Here is a 16,414-nt window from a genome sequence, read left to right on the forward strand (position 1 = left end):
AGAGCTGCATCAAACCAGTCTCAGGACTGAAGACAACAACAACGAACCACGATATACACAGTGCGTTGCCAATTATATAATCCTGGTTACTAGTTGTCTAAAGTGTTTATCGAAACAGTTTCATTTCAGTCTGTCAGGTAATTGCCCTGGTGCATTTGGGAAAGAGTGTGCAGTTTCGTTAAATTTAAACCCATCCAACTCTAATCAAAGAATGGAAGGAAAACATTTGCTATAGCCACTGGTGAAGTCCTAAGCCAGTCAAGTAACACCACTAATCAGCAATTTCTAGTACGTCCAAGGAACAGGTAGAGTTTCGGCTCAGGAGAAGGGAAGGTCCAGAATGGGAGGTTTTGAGATTGGTTTTGGTTGTGTGAATATACTTTGAGCAGGAATAGAATTCTCATCTTACAGAAATGTTCGCCATATACGATTAAATGGAAGCAAATATTATGTCACTTCCGCAATTTAGTAACGATGTCTCACCAGTCACAAAACATTTTACGAAACAGTTAGGAAAGCAGAAGTATACAAATGCTCTTTGATGTCAGACCTCTGCTGTTACCCGTTGCTTGCACGTCAAAGTTTCGCATGGTAGGTAATCGCCAGGAATTCTTTGTTTTTGTATGCGAAGGAACATAAAACTGTACTTCAGAAACTGCAACTTTTATCGTCTTTCTTAGATTACAAGGAGCATACGAGGGCAGTAAATGCTCTTTCGCTTCATTCTCGTCATGCCATTTGTAAAAGGAACTAATACGAAGAGGCGGCGTTTCCGTACTTCCCAGCAAACTAAGTAGATAAATAACGTTGACATCATGCCGGTTGTCTCGGAAGTAACCACTCTGCAGTCTGACTCACGGCGGGAGAAAATTATTTTCATGAGTATCAGCAGACTACCCGTAACATTTGGTTAACTCCTACCTGGTCTTCCAACGAGAACAGCTATTATCCAGGTCTGTTTCTCATTTCTCGTTCCACTCATATCAATAATATTTATCATCTTTGCAATCAACTGCGGTTTGGGTGCAGCAGTACAATTTTTTGGAATAAGAATCAGTAAATTGAATCCTATAGATGGTTTCTCACCGGAATGGTACACCATACTGCTGCAGCGTATTAAGTCGTGAACTGCGGAAGTCTACATCTTGGGTCACGAAATGCTAGAAACATACTATGTCTGGCCTTTACAAATATTACGGCAATTGGATTACCGAATACCGAGTTCAGGGCAGGAAAAATAATATAGGTGGACAAATGGAGACTGTCATGTTTATTGTGATATAATGGAGGTATTCTTAAATACCATATGCAGTGCTCTCATGCCTCAACAGACTTCAGAGTTTCTAGAGTGTGGAGCCGAAAATCGGAGTGCTTTAAATATGTCACGCTCAGTGCACATTGGGTTAATATCCTGCTATTCGCAACAGTTCTTCGTTAACGTCTCATTTTGGATCGTACATAGAGACCGCGCCTACTCGTTATCACCGATTTCGTCCAAATTAATTATGGTATATGAAGGATTTGGTCAAAAATGGACAAAAATGGGAGCTCTATATGGCCAATCGTGTACTAGCATTTTCAGCGCGTATCAGGCGTGGCACGAACCGTTCGTGTTACTGTAGAATCCAGGCAGCGGTTGGCTCAGCGGAAAGACAGCAGGCTGGTAACCCAAAGATCATGGGGTCGAGTGTCGATACTGAAATTTTAAGCCTGGACCATCGACGGGCAAAAGTCGTTCTCGTAAGTCGACGGGATACGAAAAAAAGCAACCCACTCGTGTACAGCGCAGTATGCTATAAACTTTACTCGAAAATTATTGCTAACCGACAACGTATGACTACAATAGAGTACTGGCTCTTTCGGACTGAGGACTCAAAATACGGTGGATGAGTATGTGGCAAAATATTGGAAGCCGTCATTACTTCACAAGGGTCTGGAAACGTTCAAGAGCCTTATTCAAGAACAGTTTTGACTTCCGTGAGACAGTCCCACGTGCAGGAAAACAAATTTATGCTGTCAGTTGACTCGGTGGGAGGAGGAGGGGGGGGGGGGAGGGGGAGAGACAAAGAAATCCACAACTATACGACCACTCCGCTAGTGTAACGCTGCCTTGTCTGTTTTTATCAACAGGTACATAATTTGATCAAATAGCTACAAAATTGCTTTAACCACAAGGTGAAAGAAAAAGAAAGCGCTTTCCGAAAAAGACTACACCAAGGCACATCACCCGGTTTTATCACCAGCGTTTGGTGATATAATGCGTTACGCTGGATTTGTTTCAAAACTATGCGATGATGAATGGAGCATATACTGTATTCAAACATTATGAATCACCTCGAAGGGAACGATCTATTGACACGTAATCAGCATGGCTTCAGAAAACATCGCTCTTGTGCAACGCAGCTAGCTCTTTATTCGCACGAAGTAATGGCCGCTATCGACAGGGGATCTCAAGTTGATTCCGTATTTCTAGATTTCCGGAAAGCTTTTGACACCGTTCCTCATAAGCGACCTCTAATCAAGCTGCGGAGCTATGGGGTATCGTCTCAGTTGTGCGACTGGATTCGTGATTTCCTGTCAGGAAGGTCGCAGTTCGTAGTAATAGACGGCAAATCATCGAGTAAAACTGAAGTGATATCAGGTGTTCCCCAGGGAAGCGTCCTGGGACCTCTGCTGTTCCTGATCTATATAAATGACCTGGGTGACAATCTGAGCAGTTCTCTTAGATTGTTCGCACATGATGCTGTAATTTACCGTCTAGTAAGGTCATCCGAAGACCAGTATCAGTTGCAAAGCGATTTAGAAAACATTGCTGTATGGTGTGTCAGGTGGCAGTTGACGCTAAATAACGAAAAGTGTGAGATGATCCACATGAGTTCCAAAAGAAATCCGTTGGAATTCGATTACTCGATAAATAGTACAATGCTCAAGGCTGTCAATTCAACTAAGTACCTGGGTGTTAAAATTAGGAACAACTTCATTTGGAAGGACCACATAGATAATATTGTCGGGAAGGCGAGCCAAAGGTTGCGTTTCATTGGCAGGACACTTAGAAGATGCAACAAGTCCACTAAAGAGACAGCTTACACTACACTCGTTCGTCCTCTGTTAGAATATTGCTGCGCGGTGTGGGATCCTTACCAGGTGGGATTGACGGAGGACATCGAGAGGGTGCAAAGAAGGGCAGCTCGTTTTGTATTATCGCGTTATAGGGGAGAGAGTGTGGCAGATATGATACACGAGTTGGGATGGAAGTCATTACAGCATAGACGTTTTTCGTCGCGGCGAAACCTTTTTACGAAATTTCAGTCACCAACTTCCTCTTCCGAATGCGAAAATATTTTGTTGAGCCCAACCTACATAGGTAGGAATGATCATCAAAATAAAATAAATCGGAGCTCGAACTGAAAGGTTTAGGTGTTCGTTTTTCCCGCTCGCTGTTCGGGAGTGCAATAGTAGAGAGATAGTATGATTGTGGTTCGATGAACCCTCTGCCAAGCACTTAAATGTGAATTGCAGAGTAGTCATGTAGATGTAGAACTTTGTTAACAACTTTAAAACAACCATGTAATTATTAAAAAAAATGCGGCGTCTCTATAGCGTTTAAGATGCCGCGAAGATTACTCCTCTGTTTTTAGGAAGAATATCACACGAGCACTTGTAAATTAGCTGTAAATAACAAAACTGTCAAATTCTATATACGAAGTTCTCGTGTACGCCTCACAATACCTTCGTGACAATTCATTTGAAATCTCAAGTTATATTAATTGCCTTTTCATGTTATTTATGAACATATTAACAAATAAGATACATTAAGCATTATTTCAGTTTACTTGCAGTGTAAGTAACAGCAAAATGGAAAAGGGAACAGATAGGAAGTTTCCCACTTCCGGCGTTCCCAGTGATTCAGATACTGTTGTTAGACGTCTGTACTGCAACTGCCTATAGCAGTCAGATCACGATAGACAGTGTGATTGCGAAAAGCTCTTATTTCCTGATAAAGCTTGGTTGAATTTATTGGGAATTCGCAGAAAAAATTACGTGTAAGTTCTGAATATCATCGTCAGTTGCCTAAGAACTTTTGCTGTGAAAACAATTGTGTTGTGAGTTTAATGCAACACAAATTACTGGGCCGATCTTTTTCCATCAAACGACATAATCTGATACGTATGTGAACAATATACTGCGAATTTTTTCCAGGCTACTAACAAACGAGAACAACTCCTGTTCCTTCACGCAGGACAAAGCAGAAGCACACAGCGCCCTTGCATCTGACTGTGTCACTACGTGTTTTTGATGTGATATGGTTGACAGGCCTCAAAAATGGCTCTGAGCACTATGGGACTTAACATCTGAGGTCATCAGTCGCCTAGACTTAGAACTACTTAAACCTAACTAACCTTAAAGACATCACACACATCCATGTCCGAGGCAGGATTCGAACCTGCGACCGTAGCAGTCTCGCGGCTCCGGACTGAAGCGCCTAGAACCGCTCGGCTACCGCGGCCGGCTGTTGACTGGCCTCCTTCCCCAAATCTAAATCGAAGTGATATTTACCTTTGAGGAATTTTTAAAAAAAATAAAGCTTCATCAAACAGTCGTTAAACACTGGAAGTGTTAAGACAGTATTCGGATTGGGATTCAAGCCGGGACTCGACGAGAATTTGACTGTATGTTCGTAAGACGTCACATTGTTCTTGACCCAGGGGGACGTCATTTAGTTTGCAAATTATCTCTTTGCGCGCGCCTTCTTGGGGAAAGGAAACCTGCCTCTTTTAATCGTCCATTCTATTAGTAGAACACCCTCTTCCGTGTTGGGTATTTGTGATAGTTCTCATTTTTCTATTGTTCCATTTTGTTGGCCTCTGGAATTCATATTCGATAGCTATACCGTTCTTTAAACTTCGGTTAGCTCGAATCAAACAAATTTACTGTTAAGTAATTGTTTATTTATATCCAAAACGCGTGTAGAAGCTTTAAACCTCCATCATGTGGTGGATTTGCGAGCGCGCGCGCGCGTGTATATGTGTGTGTGTGTGTGTGTGTATGTGTGTGTGTGTGTGTGTGTGTGTGTTACGATTTTGGGGTAACTTGTGGCACTGTCCACTGGAGAAACAGAAACACTGTTTCAGAACGTGGTTTTGGCGAGGTTTTTGAATAAATAGTAAATGTATATCAAAGGTGAAAATAAACAAGAAAAATAGAAAACCTCCAGTGGTCGCAGGCTCCTTTTCTGTCGTAACACGTAAACTCATATTTTGAAAACAAAGATGGTGTCTGGAAACTGCTGGGTACAAAAAACATAATAGTAAAACAAACATTGTCTCGATGTACAAAGAATATGTATCACAGTAACATTATTATTTCGGATTAAGTTGTAAAGGTTTTACAGATATTCGTTTGAGTTAATGGATATATGCGTTGGAACAAATTTTTAAAGTGGTGTACAAATCCGATTCTGTCAAGTTTATATGGCTTAAGTTTAATACTCGTCTATTTAATCGGGTGACACGTCGCGGAATTCAAGTACAATAATTATGTTGCCACCAGTGACAAAATTATACAAAAATAACAATTTGAGCGCATGTATTGAGTATCTGACAGAAGTATCTCTACAGCCCTTTAAACGTATTCTGAAATAATAATGTTGTTACGATATATATGCGTTGTACTTAAGAGATAATGTTTCTGTTTTGCTGTGCGTTCTTTGGCATCTAGTGGTTTCCAGAAGCCATCTTTGTTTACAAAATACGACTGTTTACGCGTAATGCGTTTAGACAGACAGAAAACTATGCCCATTGGAGGTATTCTATTAGTATATGAAATTGTATTTTTGTTTCTCCAGTAGACAGTGCCACAAGTTACCCCAAAATCTGAACACAGTACACATATACATCGTACTGAAACATGTAAATCCACCTGATGATAGAAATTTAAACCTCTGAAACGCTTTGCGGATATAAACAAACAGTGACAGGTAACAGTAAACTTGTTTCATTCCATATCAGCAGCAGTCAGGTGACTCGTCCTGCAAGTGGGTGTCATCATCTGGTATCTATAAGTTGCAAATTGGCACCGCAAAACAGTATTATCGACTTGGTTTCTAATGAGCCTTTGTCTCCTTGAAGTGCTTAGTATTCCTTATTTTTACTTAGCGCTTGCTATCCATTGATGCGACCTGGCGTCGGCGTTTCTCCACTTTTGTTTCATTACATTTGTGCGGTAGGTGTTAGAGAGAGAAATCAGTAGGGCCGGCACAGCCGATACGTAAATTCTCGTCGCTATCGAAGGCGCTTCCTCAGCGGAAGGGAGCGTACAATACCGGTCGTCGTGAGGTAGAAAGCGGTACGGCGCATGCGCGGTGCAGAACGCCGGCTGACGAACCGGCCCGTTGTGCGCGCGAGCGGCACAACAGGTGGGGCTGTGGTGGGGGGAGCGGCGTCAGTCAGGTGGCGGAAGGGGAGGGGTGTCCGCCAGCGGTCGCGCCGCGCGCCCGCCAGTCGTTCTGCGGGATATGGTCGTGGTGGTGGTGCTCTGGCGAACTGCGAAGCGGGTCCTAGCCGAGTGCGTGTGTGCGTAGCCGGGGCGCGCGCGAGCGTGTGACCGTGCGTGTGTCATGTGAGTTCATGTCGCCGTGCAACAAGGAGCGGGTTGTGCTCCTGGTGGAGAGGCCCGCCATCTCCCAGCACCCAGCAGGAGGAGGAGGTGGCAGCAACGGCGGAGACGGCGGCTTCAGCGCGGCCAGGCGTCTCCTGCGCTGGTTCTCTCGGCTGCGGCGGCCAGACATGGGCAAGCAGGGGGTCCAAGGTTCGTGTCTCACCTGACAAACCAGTCCCGGCGCCCTCGCTTTGAGGCCCAGGGTTTCCATTATCAGTTTCCGACGCTGCTGGAAACTACCGTCCGAGATGATCAGATTCATCAAAGGGCACTTTGTATTCGACGTTTCCCTTCGAGGTTTTACAACATTGACTAAATAGCACCGAGGTTCGACCCTTCCAAGCGATGAAACCTCGCTGAGAAAATAAATGTGGGATTCCAGCGTTGTCAGTGGTGCAGTAGTTCCACCGCCATCGGTGCGTACTGTGCTGGTAATAGTGGGAGAAGTGCCAGTATGCAATGAAATTACTTCGCTGGCTTAGCGGAGCGGTTACTGGAGCATCAACGGCCTAATAAAGAGAGTAGTCTATCGCGCCGATACCGTGTTCTTGTTGTACATTGTTTATCTCAAACCAAAATACATTGTTATCGTTAAGTCTCTTCACCTCTGGTATTATGTGAAAAGTGGCAATAACAGTGGAAAGTGATTACCCTAATCGTATCGGCTGACCCGAAGTACTGCAACATTCGTGATGATAGTTTACGGTGTGAGAACATTGGTTCTGAAACCGATAGGTATGAACTCTGGATTAATGTCTGTGCTAATGTGCAGCTTGTATCTGCGAATATTAATTGCGGAAAAAAAAGGAAATGTGCGTTTTTTTTTTTTTTTTTTTTTTTTTTTTTTTTTTTTTTTTTTTTTTTTTTGAAGAAATCGCGAACATAAAGTTCTATATTTTATAGCAGTGGTTAGTGCCTATATTCCGATAATAGTTACATGCTGAAGAATGGGAGTTGCGTAACAAGTTTCTGATCCACAGGAGCCTGTACATTACTGTCTGGTCTGGTTCCGGCACGATTGAGACATTGCGCAAGCGTTTGTGGCCGAACCGATTAGCCACCTGACTTAGTCCTTAAACCCCATTTTCAGTATCGCCTTCCACTGCAAGCTGTGTGTTCAGCATTGAACTGCAGACTCTTGGATTGCAAAACCTGCGATGCAGATGTTTCGGATCGGAAGCTATCTTGAAGTTGACGTTCAGTTTACCTATTGATCGAAATTCCAACAGCAGAAAGACTTTGCCTCAGCTTTGCGTCTCAAGATGTTGGTTCGACGAGCCAATTCTTTCACTTAAATCTGGCGTTGTGTGGAATTTAACATTCTAATAGGAAAAAATATCTTAGTCGGATTTGCTACACTATTTAGGTTGCAACGTAGGGAAACATTTAAGGAAACAGGTTGTAGTGGACTTCAGTACATAGTTTCCCTGCCTCGAATTCATTTTAGTGTACTGTAAAGTATTAGTTCGACGTTAATGTGAAACGAAGTATGTGTGTGTGTGTTGAGTTCAAGTAAAAAGGAAAAGCGACTTGTTGATTCTCAAAGGCCATTTCGCCTTTCCGTTATTTGACCTTCTGGCGAAAGGCACTCGTAGACTATTATGACTTGGCTGGCTTTGATGAAAAAGGACTCGCTCAGGAATTACGACCAAACGGTCGGAGAAGTTAGGTAGATCAGTGGTTACGGCCGTTGGCGTCTCCAGAAACATATCCGGGGGGGATTATAAAGTTGTAATTTTTTATGCAAATGAATTGGTCATTATTGACATGTATCATGCCACAAATTTCATTGGTAATGTGAAAACTAATTATATCTCAGAGAATAAGTGTTTAGCCACTGCCTTATAGAAGTGTGTGATAATTCTGTAGCGCGAATAAATACTCTGTGCACCAGATTCCATGGGGTAAGTGCCCCACCTCCGCTTACCACCCCAACTCCCTCAACCCACTACCTGCGGACGCCTATGGATACAGCACAGGACTCTCATTTGGGGGGGGGGGGGGGAATAAAAGTTAAAATACACATGCAGCTATTATGGTTTCCACATATCACTTAGGCGAATTCGGATCAATTCATTAAGCAAGCCACGGCAGGGTTTTCAAGTTTTTCTGCAGGTCAACGGGTGTTCTTTGTCTAATGCCATTGAACTGAGCGACGTATTGGAGTGGGTAGGAGACTGGGCACGTGTTTGAGACCATAGTATTTGAAATCCCAGTCCGGCTGTCCAGATTCAGGCTTTCCGTGAATTCCCTAATTCTCTTAGGCCGAATGCCGGGATGCTTAATCAGAAACGACAAAACCGGTATCCTTTCTCATCCTTCCCCAGACGGTGCTTGTGCTCCAACGCTAATGACGATGTCGTTGACGGGACGCTACTCTTAATCTTAGTTCTAGCGACAGTTAGAATCTTTATGTTCATTCTCGTAGTTTTCCCATTTTCGTTTTCAGTTCTTGGTATTTTTGGTTGAGAGTTTCGTTGGGTGAGCAAGTTTAAGTGTTCCATTTACTTAATTTACTAGTACTATGCTTCGTCAGCTGCATGTTATGGACCACCTCTTAATTGTGTTCCACAAAAATACAATTTCTTTAAAGTCCTGTCCCCCTTAGAGATGGTGTCTGGGTATTCAGTAGCTCGTCCATATCGGCAGTTGCGTTGCAGTCGAATAAAACAAAATGATTTTGAGTCTGCATTCAGCAGACGTTCCCAGTTGCGTGGGCATTTCTAAAACAGTAATGCACTCTACGACGAGTCTACTGTCACATCAGTTGAGATTCTCTGTCGATGGACTCTCACAATGTTTTGCCGGCGAGGGTGGCCGAGCGGTTCTAGGCGCTACAGTCTGGAACCGCGCGACCGCAGCGGTCGCAGGTTCGAATCCTGCCTCGGGCATGGATGTGTGTGACGTCCTTAGGTTAGTTAGGTTTAAGTAGTTCTAAGTTCTAATGGACTGATGACCTCAGCAGTTAAGTCCCATAGTGCTCAGAGCCATTTGAACCATTTCGTGCAGTGTTCAATTTATCTTTGCACAGTAACCGAATTTCTAGAGTGCCTTTTAAATTTTTGGTAAAGATTGTCATTAAACTAAAAAATAATACTGTTCTTGACTTAGAGCCCTACATTTTTGGTGCCTAGACGCATTCTTCAGCATCCCTGGTCATTCTACAAATTACGTTCCCTGAGCAGTGTGTGAGAGTTTTTCTATTCAAGGAAACTGCTGCTCACAAAGGTTAATATAAAGGCCGAAAGTATACTTCGTCTGACTGCGAAATATGTACTTGGGGAAAGACAGAAATGCAACGATTACTAGCGTTTGTAATTCAGTGTTGCGGGAGCCTTTTGAAGACCTCATGCATTGATTGAATGAAGAACACGGTGAAGCCAAAAGATAGTGGTTGGGCACATTTTACGTCACAAGACGTCGCTGAAAATCGTAGTTAAAGATTTGGTGGAAGGAATGTATCACAGATGGAGGCTCTAGAGATGAGCATATAAAGCAGATTCAAAAAGATGCAGCAACAATGCTAAAAAAAACAAGAGGATATTCGAAGATATTTCGGAATCGCAGCCGGTCGTCGTAAGCTTCACTCCACGATATTTCAACTGGAGACCTGCCGGTCATCTTCAGACGAGCAATCGAAGACAAAACGGTTACCAGTCTGCAGTCTTCGATGGCTCACCTGAGGATGAATGGTAGGTATCCAGTTGAATAAATAACTCGTGGAGTGAAGTTTACGAGGACCGGCTACAATCTCGAAATCTCTTCGAACATTTAATTCGTGGGGATAATTTTTAGATTTCACAAAAAGAGGGTAATTGGCAAGTGACAAGTATCTAGAACTGTATCATACAAGCCTTAGGGTTAAGGATAGAACCAACGAAAATGAGGGCTTTAGATGACGACGATGATTGATTGTAATGCCAGGATAGGCTCGCTAGTGCTTTGTTGTTGAATTAAGTTTCGTGGTACCGGTTAATTTTTTTCTTTGGTTTCATTGTTAGTGTCATGTTCATGAAGTTCGACTATTCCTGTTACAGATTTATAAGGGTTATAGACGGGTACGTAGATATAGTTCTGAACAGGAATCCATGCCCGAAATGTACCGTTTGAAGGTAAATTAAGCTTGAAGATTGGATCACTTTCAAACATCGCACTTAACGGTTCACAAACATACTGAAAAGTGGGTGCCCTTGTGAGTCCGTGTTGGAATTGTGAGATCACATTTGATACAGAAACTGCTGCAAGAAACTGGTACGTTCGGAACTAAGAGGCGTTTTCTGATTCTCTACGGACGCTACACCCTCTAGACTTCGCAGAGGATGCCTTTTGTCACGTAGAAGAGAACCCGACGGCAAGTACTCAAAAAAGTGCCTAGTCATGAGCTTCTGTAGAGCAGGCAGGTCACTCATTGTCATCCTGTTGGCGTGTCATGAATAGAGAGGTAGATTTGAAAGTGAACTTAGTTGTTTTACATCGAAACGGTACATATCCCGAACCCTCTGCAATCCCTGAATCCCGTAGTAGAAATTGTCTGTATAAACGTAACAGGAGCGTTACTTGCGAGCGGTGTGTGCATCCTCACTCCACATTTGGGATAGAAACTGTGTAAACTGTAAGACTGGTTCAAAGAATGCATGTTTCACTACAGTTGCATTCATTTTTCTCATACCATTCACAGTTTGTATCTTGGTGGTTTGACATTTCTTCGTCTACTCTTCTGTTACGACCACTACAACTTCTTAAGTCGCGCTCCCTGAGCTCGACAACACAAGGGAAAACATTTCCATGCGGCTGATGTGGCCGAGTGGTTGTAGACGCTTCAGTCCGGAACCGCGCTTCTGCCTCGGACATGGATGTGTGTGATGTCCTTAAGTTTGTTAGGTTTAAGTAGTTCTAAGGGACTGATGACCTTAGAAGTGAAGTCCCATAGTGCTCAGAGCCAATTGAAAGATTTGAAACCATTTCCCTATATACGCAGTGACAGCTTTATCCTTTGCTACCATTTACACACAATCACGAACGATTCTAGTTCACATGCAAGCTTGATTCGTATTCGTAAATGCTGTATGGTTGTTGGTAAGGTACGGGCGCCTGTCGCAAACTCGAGTGTCAGTTAACGGAGCTTCCTACGATTTTTGAATATCCCAAGGAGATTTTTGATACCCTCTAAGGAATTGTTCATTATTGCCATTTTCCGGTTCGCAAAATATCCCCGAAACTCTACGCCGTGTGTGAGGATAAACTGGACAGAGTGCAGAGACCAATTCTGGATGGGTTTCTGTGCGCTTACAACAGCCCTGTGTTGATGTTTCGAGAAGTTCTGTGTAAGCCACTCGTGCGGCTGTTTCATTAGCATTTAAGATCGAAAAATAGTACACATTAATTTTCAGCAGTCAGTTGAAGATACATTTTAGTAAATCGTGGCAGACATGGCATATTGCAGCAGACTGCGATCACACGAATCACGTATTTGGAACTTCCCAGTCTCTTTTGGGCAGCTGTGCACAGTAATTACAGCTTTGGATTAAAAAAAGTCTCCTTCTGAACTGCTACATTCTTTTTTTCTGAACTTGGAAACGTGCAAATTTGCAGGTGACATACATACAGTAAATGTACATAAGTGCACAATACGTGACACTTTTGCTCCTCTTCTACACGTATGCAGAGCTTTGCAACATCCAAGGCACTCTTTATAGATAACAATCGATGCAATATTGTGGGCACAGATCACGTCGATGCTTTTTTTCTTTCTTAGTAGTTTGTTGTCCAGTGACAGTCCACTTGCTACCAGGATAGTGCATCGCTAAGTATTCAGTTTCAGAGCACTTGGCTTCAGCGTGCTATTATGGTAGCAGATCTGTAGGTGGCAATATCTTGCCGAAACCTGTCCCTCCCCATGGGATCAAGACTGAAAATGAGTGATTATATAGTTTGAACTCAGTAAAGAAAGCTAGAGTTAAATTTCTATATACTTTTATAATAGCTGTAGTCTGCAGCTCATTTAGTCATGGTTGTATATGTGTTTGTAGGTTTCCCTCGGCGAATGTGCTGTTTGAAAATCTCTCGGGTATGCAGCTTAGACTGTTGCCCGAGAGGTGTTCAAGCAACTGTCTAATACGTTTCAGGAACATTTCTTCATTGTTTCATCTTCTGAAGTTATGAGTTCTGATAGTTACATATTTTTACTAGCAATTATATTACTGCGTATCTTTTTTTTTTACCCGTGTCAGGATAAAAGTTTTGATCTTGCGCCGTTCCATTAACTTTCCTTTCGTCTTCGACTTAGTCTTTAGTAGGCGTGAAACCGGTCAATGTGCAGCCAGTTGGGCGGCATTGCGGTGTTCACCGACCGATGTCATGATCGGTGAAATATACTGCAACGATGAGCTGAAATCTAGATCATAATGCGGAAACGGCGTCTTTCACCGCTCACCAGCAGCTCCGCCTGTTTCCTTATTACTGCAATTCTTGCTTGGCAAAGAATCCAGATGTGGTAGTTCGTCAGTTTGCTGCAGCAGCGATGACATACTCCTTGCGGATTCTTGGACAGTTGCAGTAAACTCCCGTTCATCCTAAATGATCAGGACGGCGGTTCGGATATAGCGCAAATATCGGATAAACCGAAGTTCCCTAGTTTTCACGCATGAAACACCCTGAATTGCGTCAATACCGCGAAATACGATCTTAGGGTACGTAGAAGTTTATTGATATGGTTGTGAATAAGCTCCCATGTTTCTGACTGAAAAAATTGTGTTGATGTGATGAAAAGGCGCCGAAGAGTGTGTGAGGACTCAGTTTTTAAACGCTGAATAACAAAGCTCATTTATTTTGCGTTCTTACAGAAAAAAAATCGCCTTACTTGGCAGCAGGGAAAAAACGGGTGTTTTAATTTTATTACCTACTCTTTTGAATAAAAAATAAACTACTGTACAAAGTTATGAAACAAATCTAGAGATGACGTAAAGGAACGAAAATTTTGTCTAGAGGAACAACTTTTTAACGTATGGACGGTGAAGTTCTAGGACGCTTCATTAGAATTTGTTTTGGCAAAAAAGTCTGTAATGGTTTTTTTTGTTTTGTGACTTGAGAAACTTCTGTTGCGGCAATGTATCTCCAACGTTGAAAACAAAAGATTTATGGATTAAGTCGCCTCCTCCTGTTTGCTGATATTCTCAAAGGCGATTTGGATCGCTTCGTAAGCGACTGTGTGAGGAATCTCTTCCTCTGCTTCGTCATCAGAGACATAATCTTCTGGCGCTTTCTGGTTGGTTGCAATTTGGACGATTTCTTCCTCGGTCAAATAAAAAAGTCTTTCCATTCACTCTTCATCGTCTTCGAAGTTCGCGTCTTCACAACCCGGTAGCTTCTCCAGTAAATTCACCATAATTACGTCATTTTCATCTGTTTCTGGGAGGTCAGCATGAGTTTCGGTGTTACCTCCTTCTTCTCACCGAGTGGCTTTACGATCTAAGAAGTTTTTTTTCCATGACGTAACGAGAGAAATTGAATTAGATTCCAAGCTTCAACAATCCAATGAATGCCACGTAAAACAACGGTTTTTAAGATTTTGCACCAAATCTTCTTCAGCATCAGTCGCACCGATTAAGAAGTCCAGCAGCATCTGTAATGTTTTTTCATCGTCTCAAGAACATCATGGTCCGTCGGTTGACATAGGGACGTGACGTTTGGTGGAAAAAACAAAACTTTGATATCCCCATCTTGTAGATCATCTGAGTGAGAAGGAGCGTGGCTTACAAGAAGTAGCGCTTTTCGAGTAAGTCCAATTTCCTCCATGTATTTTTCTACAGCTAGAACAAATTTTGCCTGGAACTACTCTTTGAAGATGGCGCCGTTCATCTATGCGTTAGACATTCGTGTACCACAGTGGCAATGGGTACCAGCTGGTTCCTGTCAAGGCGCAGTTTGATTGCCGGCGTTACTGGATGCGAGGACAGCAACCCTTTCGTTGCTTTTTTTGTATCCGGATGCCGTTTCTTCTTGTTTAGAGGCAAGGGTTTTTTCAACGTTTTGTAATGCAACCTAGTTCTATCGCAGTTGTGAAGTTCAACGTCAATATAATCTCCTTTGTCGATGATTGTGTGCAGTTACTTCTTACAATCAGCGGTAGTGGCTTCATACTTGGATAATGATTCGCCGCTGATGGCAATTTCACGAATGCCATGCCGCTTCTTGAACCGATCCAGCCAGCCATCACTTACGACGAATTCTTGCTCCTTCCCTTCAAAGGCATCGCTTTTTGACGAAGTAGAGGACCTGAAACTGACATACCTTTGGCTCTTATTTGTTCGTGCCTCTTCTGAGAATGTGCACCTTTTCTCATAGTTCTTCGCGATTTCACTGCGGTGCCTGACGCTTGAATGAAATTTTTCACTTTCTGGTCGATTTGTCCTCCAATCGGTAATCGTACTCCTACCGACGTTTAAATCCGCAGCAACTGTCGCAGGTGGGTCACCAGCGTCAGTTGTCTGCAAAGCGCGAAGCTTCTGTTCCAACGAGATTACATTCATTTTTTCGTTTCGCGCCCTTAGTAACGTTCAGCGCTTTTTACTAACATTCGACTGATTCTTTTTGGTTTTTGTCCACTTTAATCTCTGGACATTTTGAAGCATGTAGCGCTAGCACGAAACGTTAACTCGAAAACACAACAGACCCACGACTTGACAACACTCAAGACGCACTAGACAAAGCTTTTTATTTTTGAAACCAGGCTGTGGCAGCCATCGAAAGAAAACATTCGATGCAGGTATCCCCTGTCTCCTACCCAACCTCACGCTACAACACAACAGTGCATTGTACGTTTACTGTTAAATTGTTAAACGCTCGGATTCGTCTGCTGTACAGACAACAGGGGGAAAGTGTGTGGCGCCGTACTCTCATTGTCGGTTTCGACTGGGCTACGTCGCGCTGCGAAGAGCAATACTGTACTTCCAAGGAGTTCCAATAGAGGCAGTGGCATGAAACCATACAATACAAACAAGAAAGACGCTAAAACTTCAATCAACACATGCACGAAATGAATACACTCGGACTTGCGTCACGCGCCATTGCACCGATTAGCAGTATACTGCCGAAATGCATGGCTCCAGGCGCAGAAAGTTGGAACTTGTCAAGTGTCAGTCTAGCTAGCCAAAAGCGTAGCTGCGCGCTGCGTCAGCCAGCGCCAATATGAGCCGCGAAAATCGGAAAAATTTGTTCAGTTTAAGCGGATTTCGAATAATCGCGATTCGGATAAACGGGAGTTTACATTAAAATAAAAAGTCTCCACTATCACAGATATAGTCACTCCTCCGAACATAGGAAGCACCCTATAGCAATTGTGTGTTTTACGTAATTGGTACCTTTTAAGCCTAATCTGTCCATCAAGAATTTGCAGTTGTTGTTCATACTCAATCCATGATTGACTGACTCGGTAATTGTTCGCGTTCTTCAGCGTAGTGCTTCCCAAATTGTACTCAAACTAACAGAATCGTGCAGAAAGTAAAGAACGTTTTGGCATAACTAAATAAAAAAGAAAGATATCATCAAGAAACTTTGTAAATAAATTAAGTTACAATACATTACTATGGTTTTCAGTGACTTGCCATAACTGTCAAGTCTTACTGCACATAGGACCAATGTTGCAATTCCCATGTTGTACTCCTCTACCGCCAAAGATTTGAGCCAGGATTGCACTACGTGTGAGGGATCTTCATCCTTTGCTAATTGTTTTCCACTCAAATGTTCCTTTAGTTTCTGG

General features: G+C 42.9%; 1 protein-coding gene across 5 annotated transcripts in view; it reads left to right on the forward strand.

Annotated features, from left to right (window-relative positions):
• Nucleotides 1–16,414, forward strand: part of LOC126268230 (serine/threonine-protein kinase tricornered) — a 555,239-nt gene that overhangs the window by 344,981 nt on the left and 193,844 nt on the right. Inside the window, exon 1 of one of the 5 annotated variants that reach the window (XM_049973872.1) lies at nt 6,409–6,807. The exons of 3 other annotated variants lie outside the window; for them this stretch is intronic. In XM_049973872.1, the coding sequence (XP_049829829.1) occupies nt 6,627–6,807 (181 nt within the window). In that variant the 5' untranslated portion in view covers nt 6,409–6,626. Of the gene's footprint in view, nt 1–6,408; nt 6,808–16,414 lie in introns of those variants that run through there. One more of the 5 variants, XM_049973873.1, reaches the window with a different exon arrangement.

The sequence above is a fragment of the Schistocerca gregaria genome, chromosome 4 (genome assembly GCF_023897955.1).
Source record: "Schistocerca gregaria isolate iqSchGreg1 chromosome 4, iqSchGreg1.2, whole genome shotgun sequence".
NCBI lineage: Eukaryota > Metazoa > Arthropoda > Insecta > Orthoptera > Acrididae > Schistocerca > Schistocerca gregaria.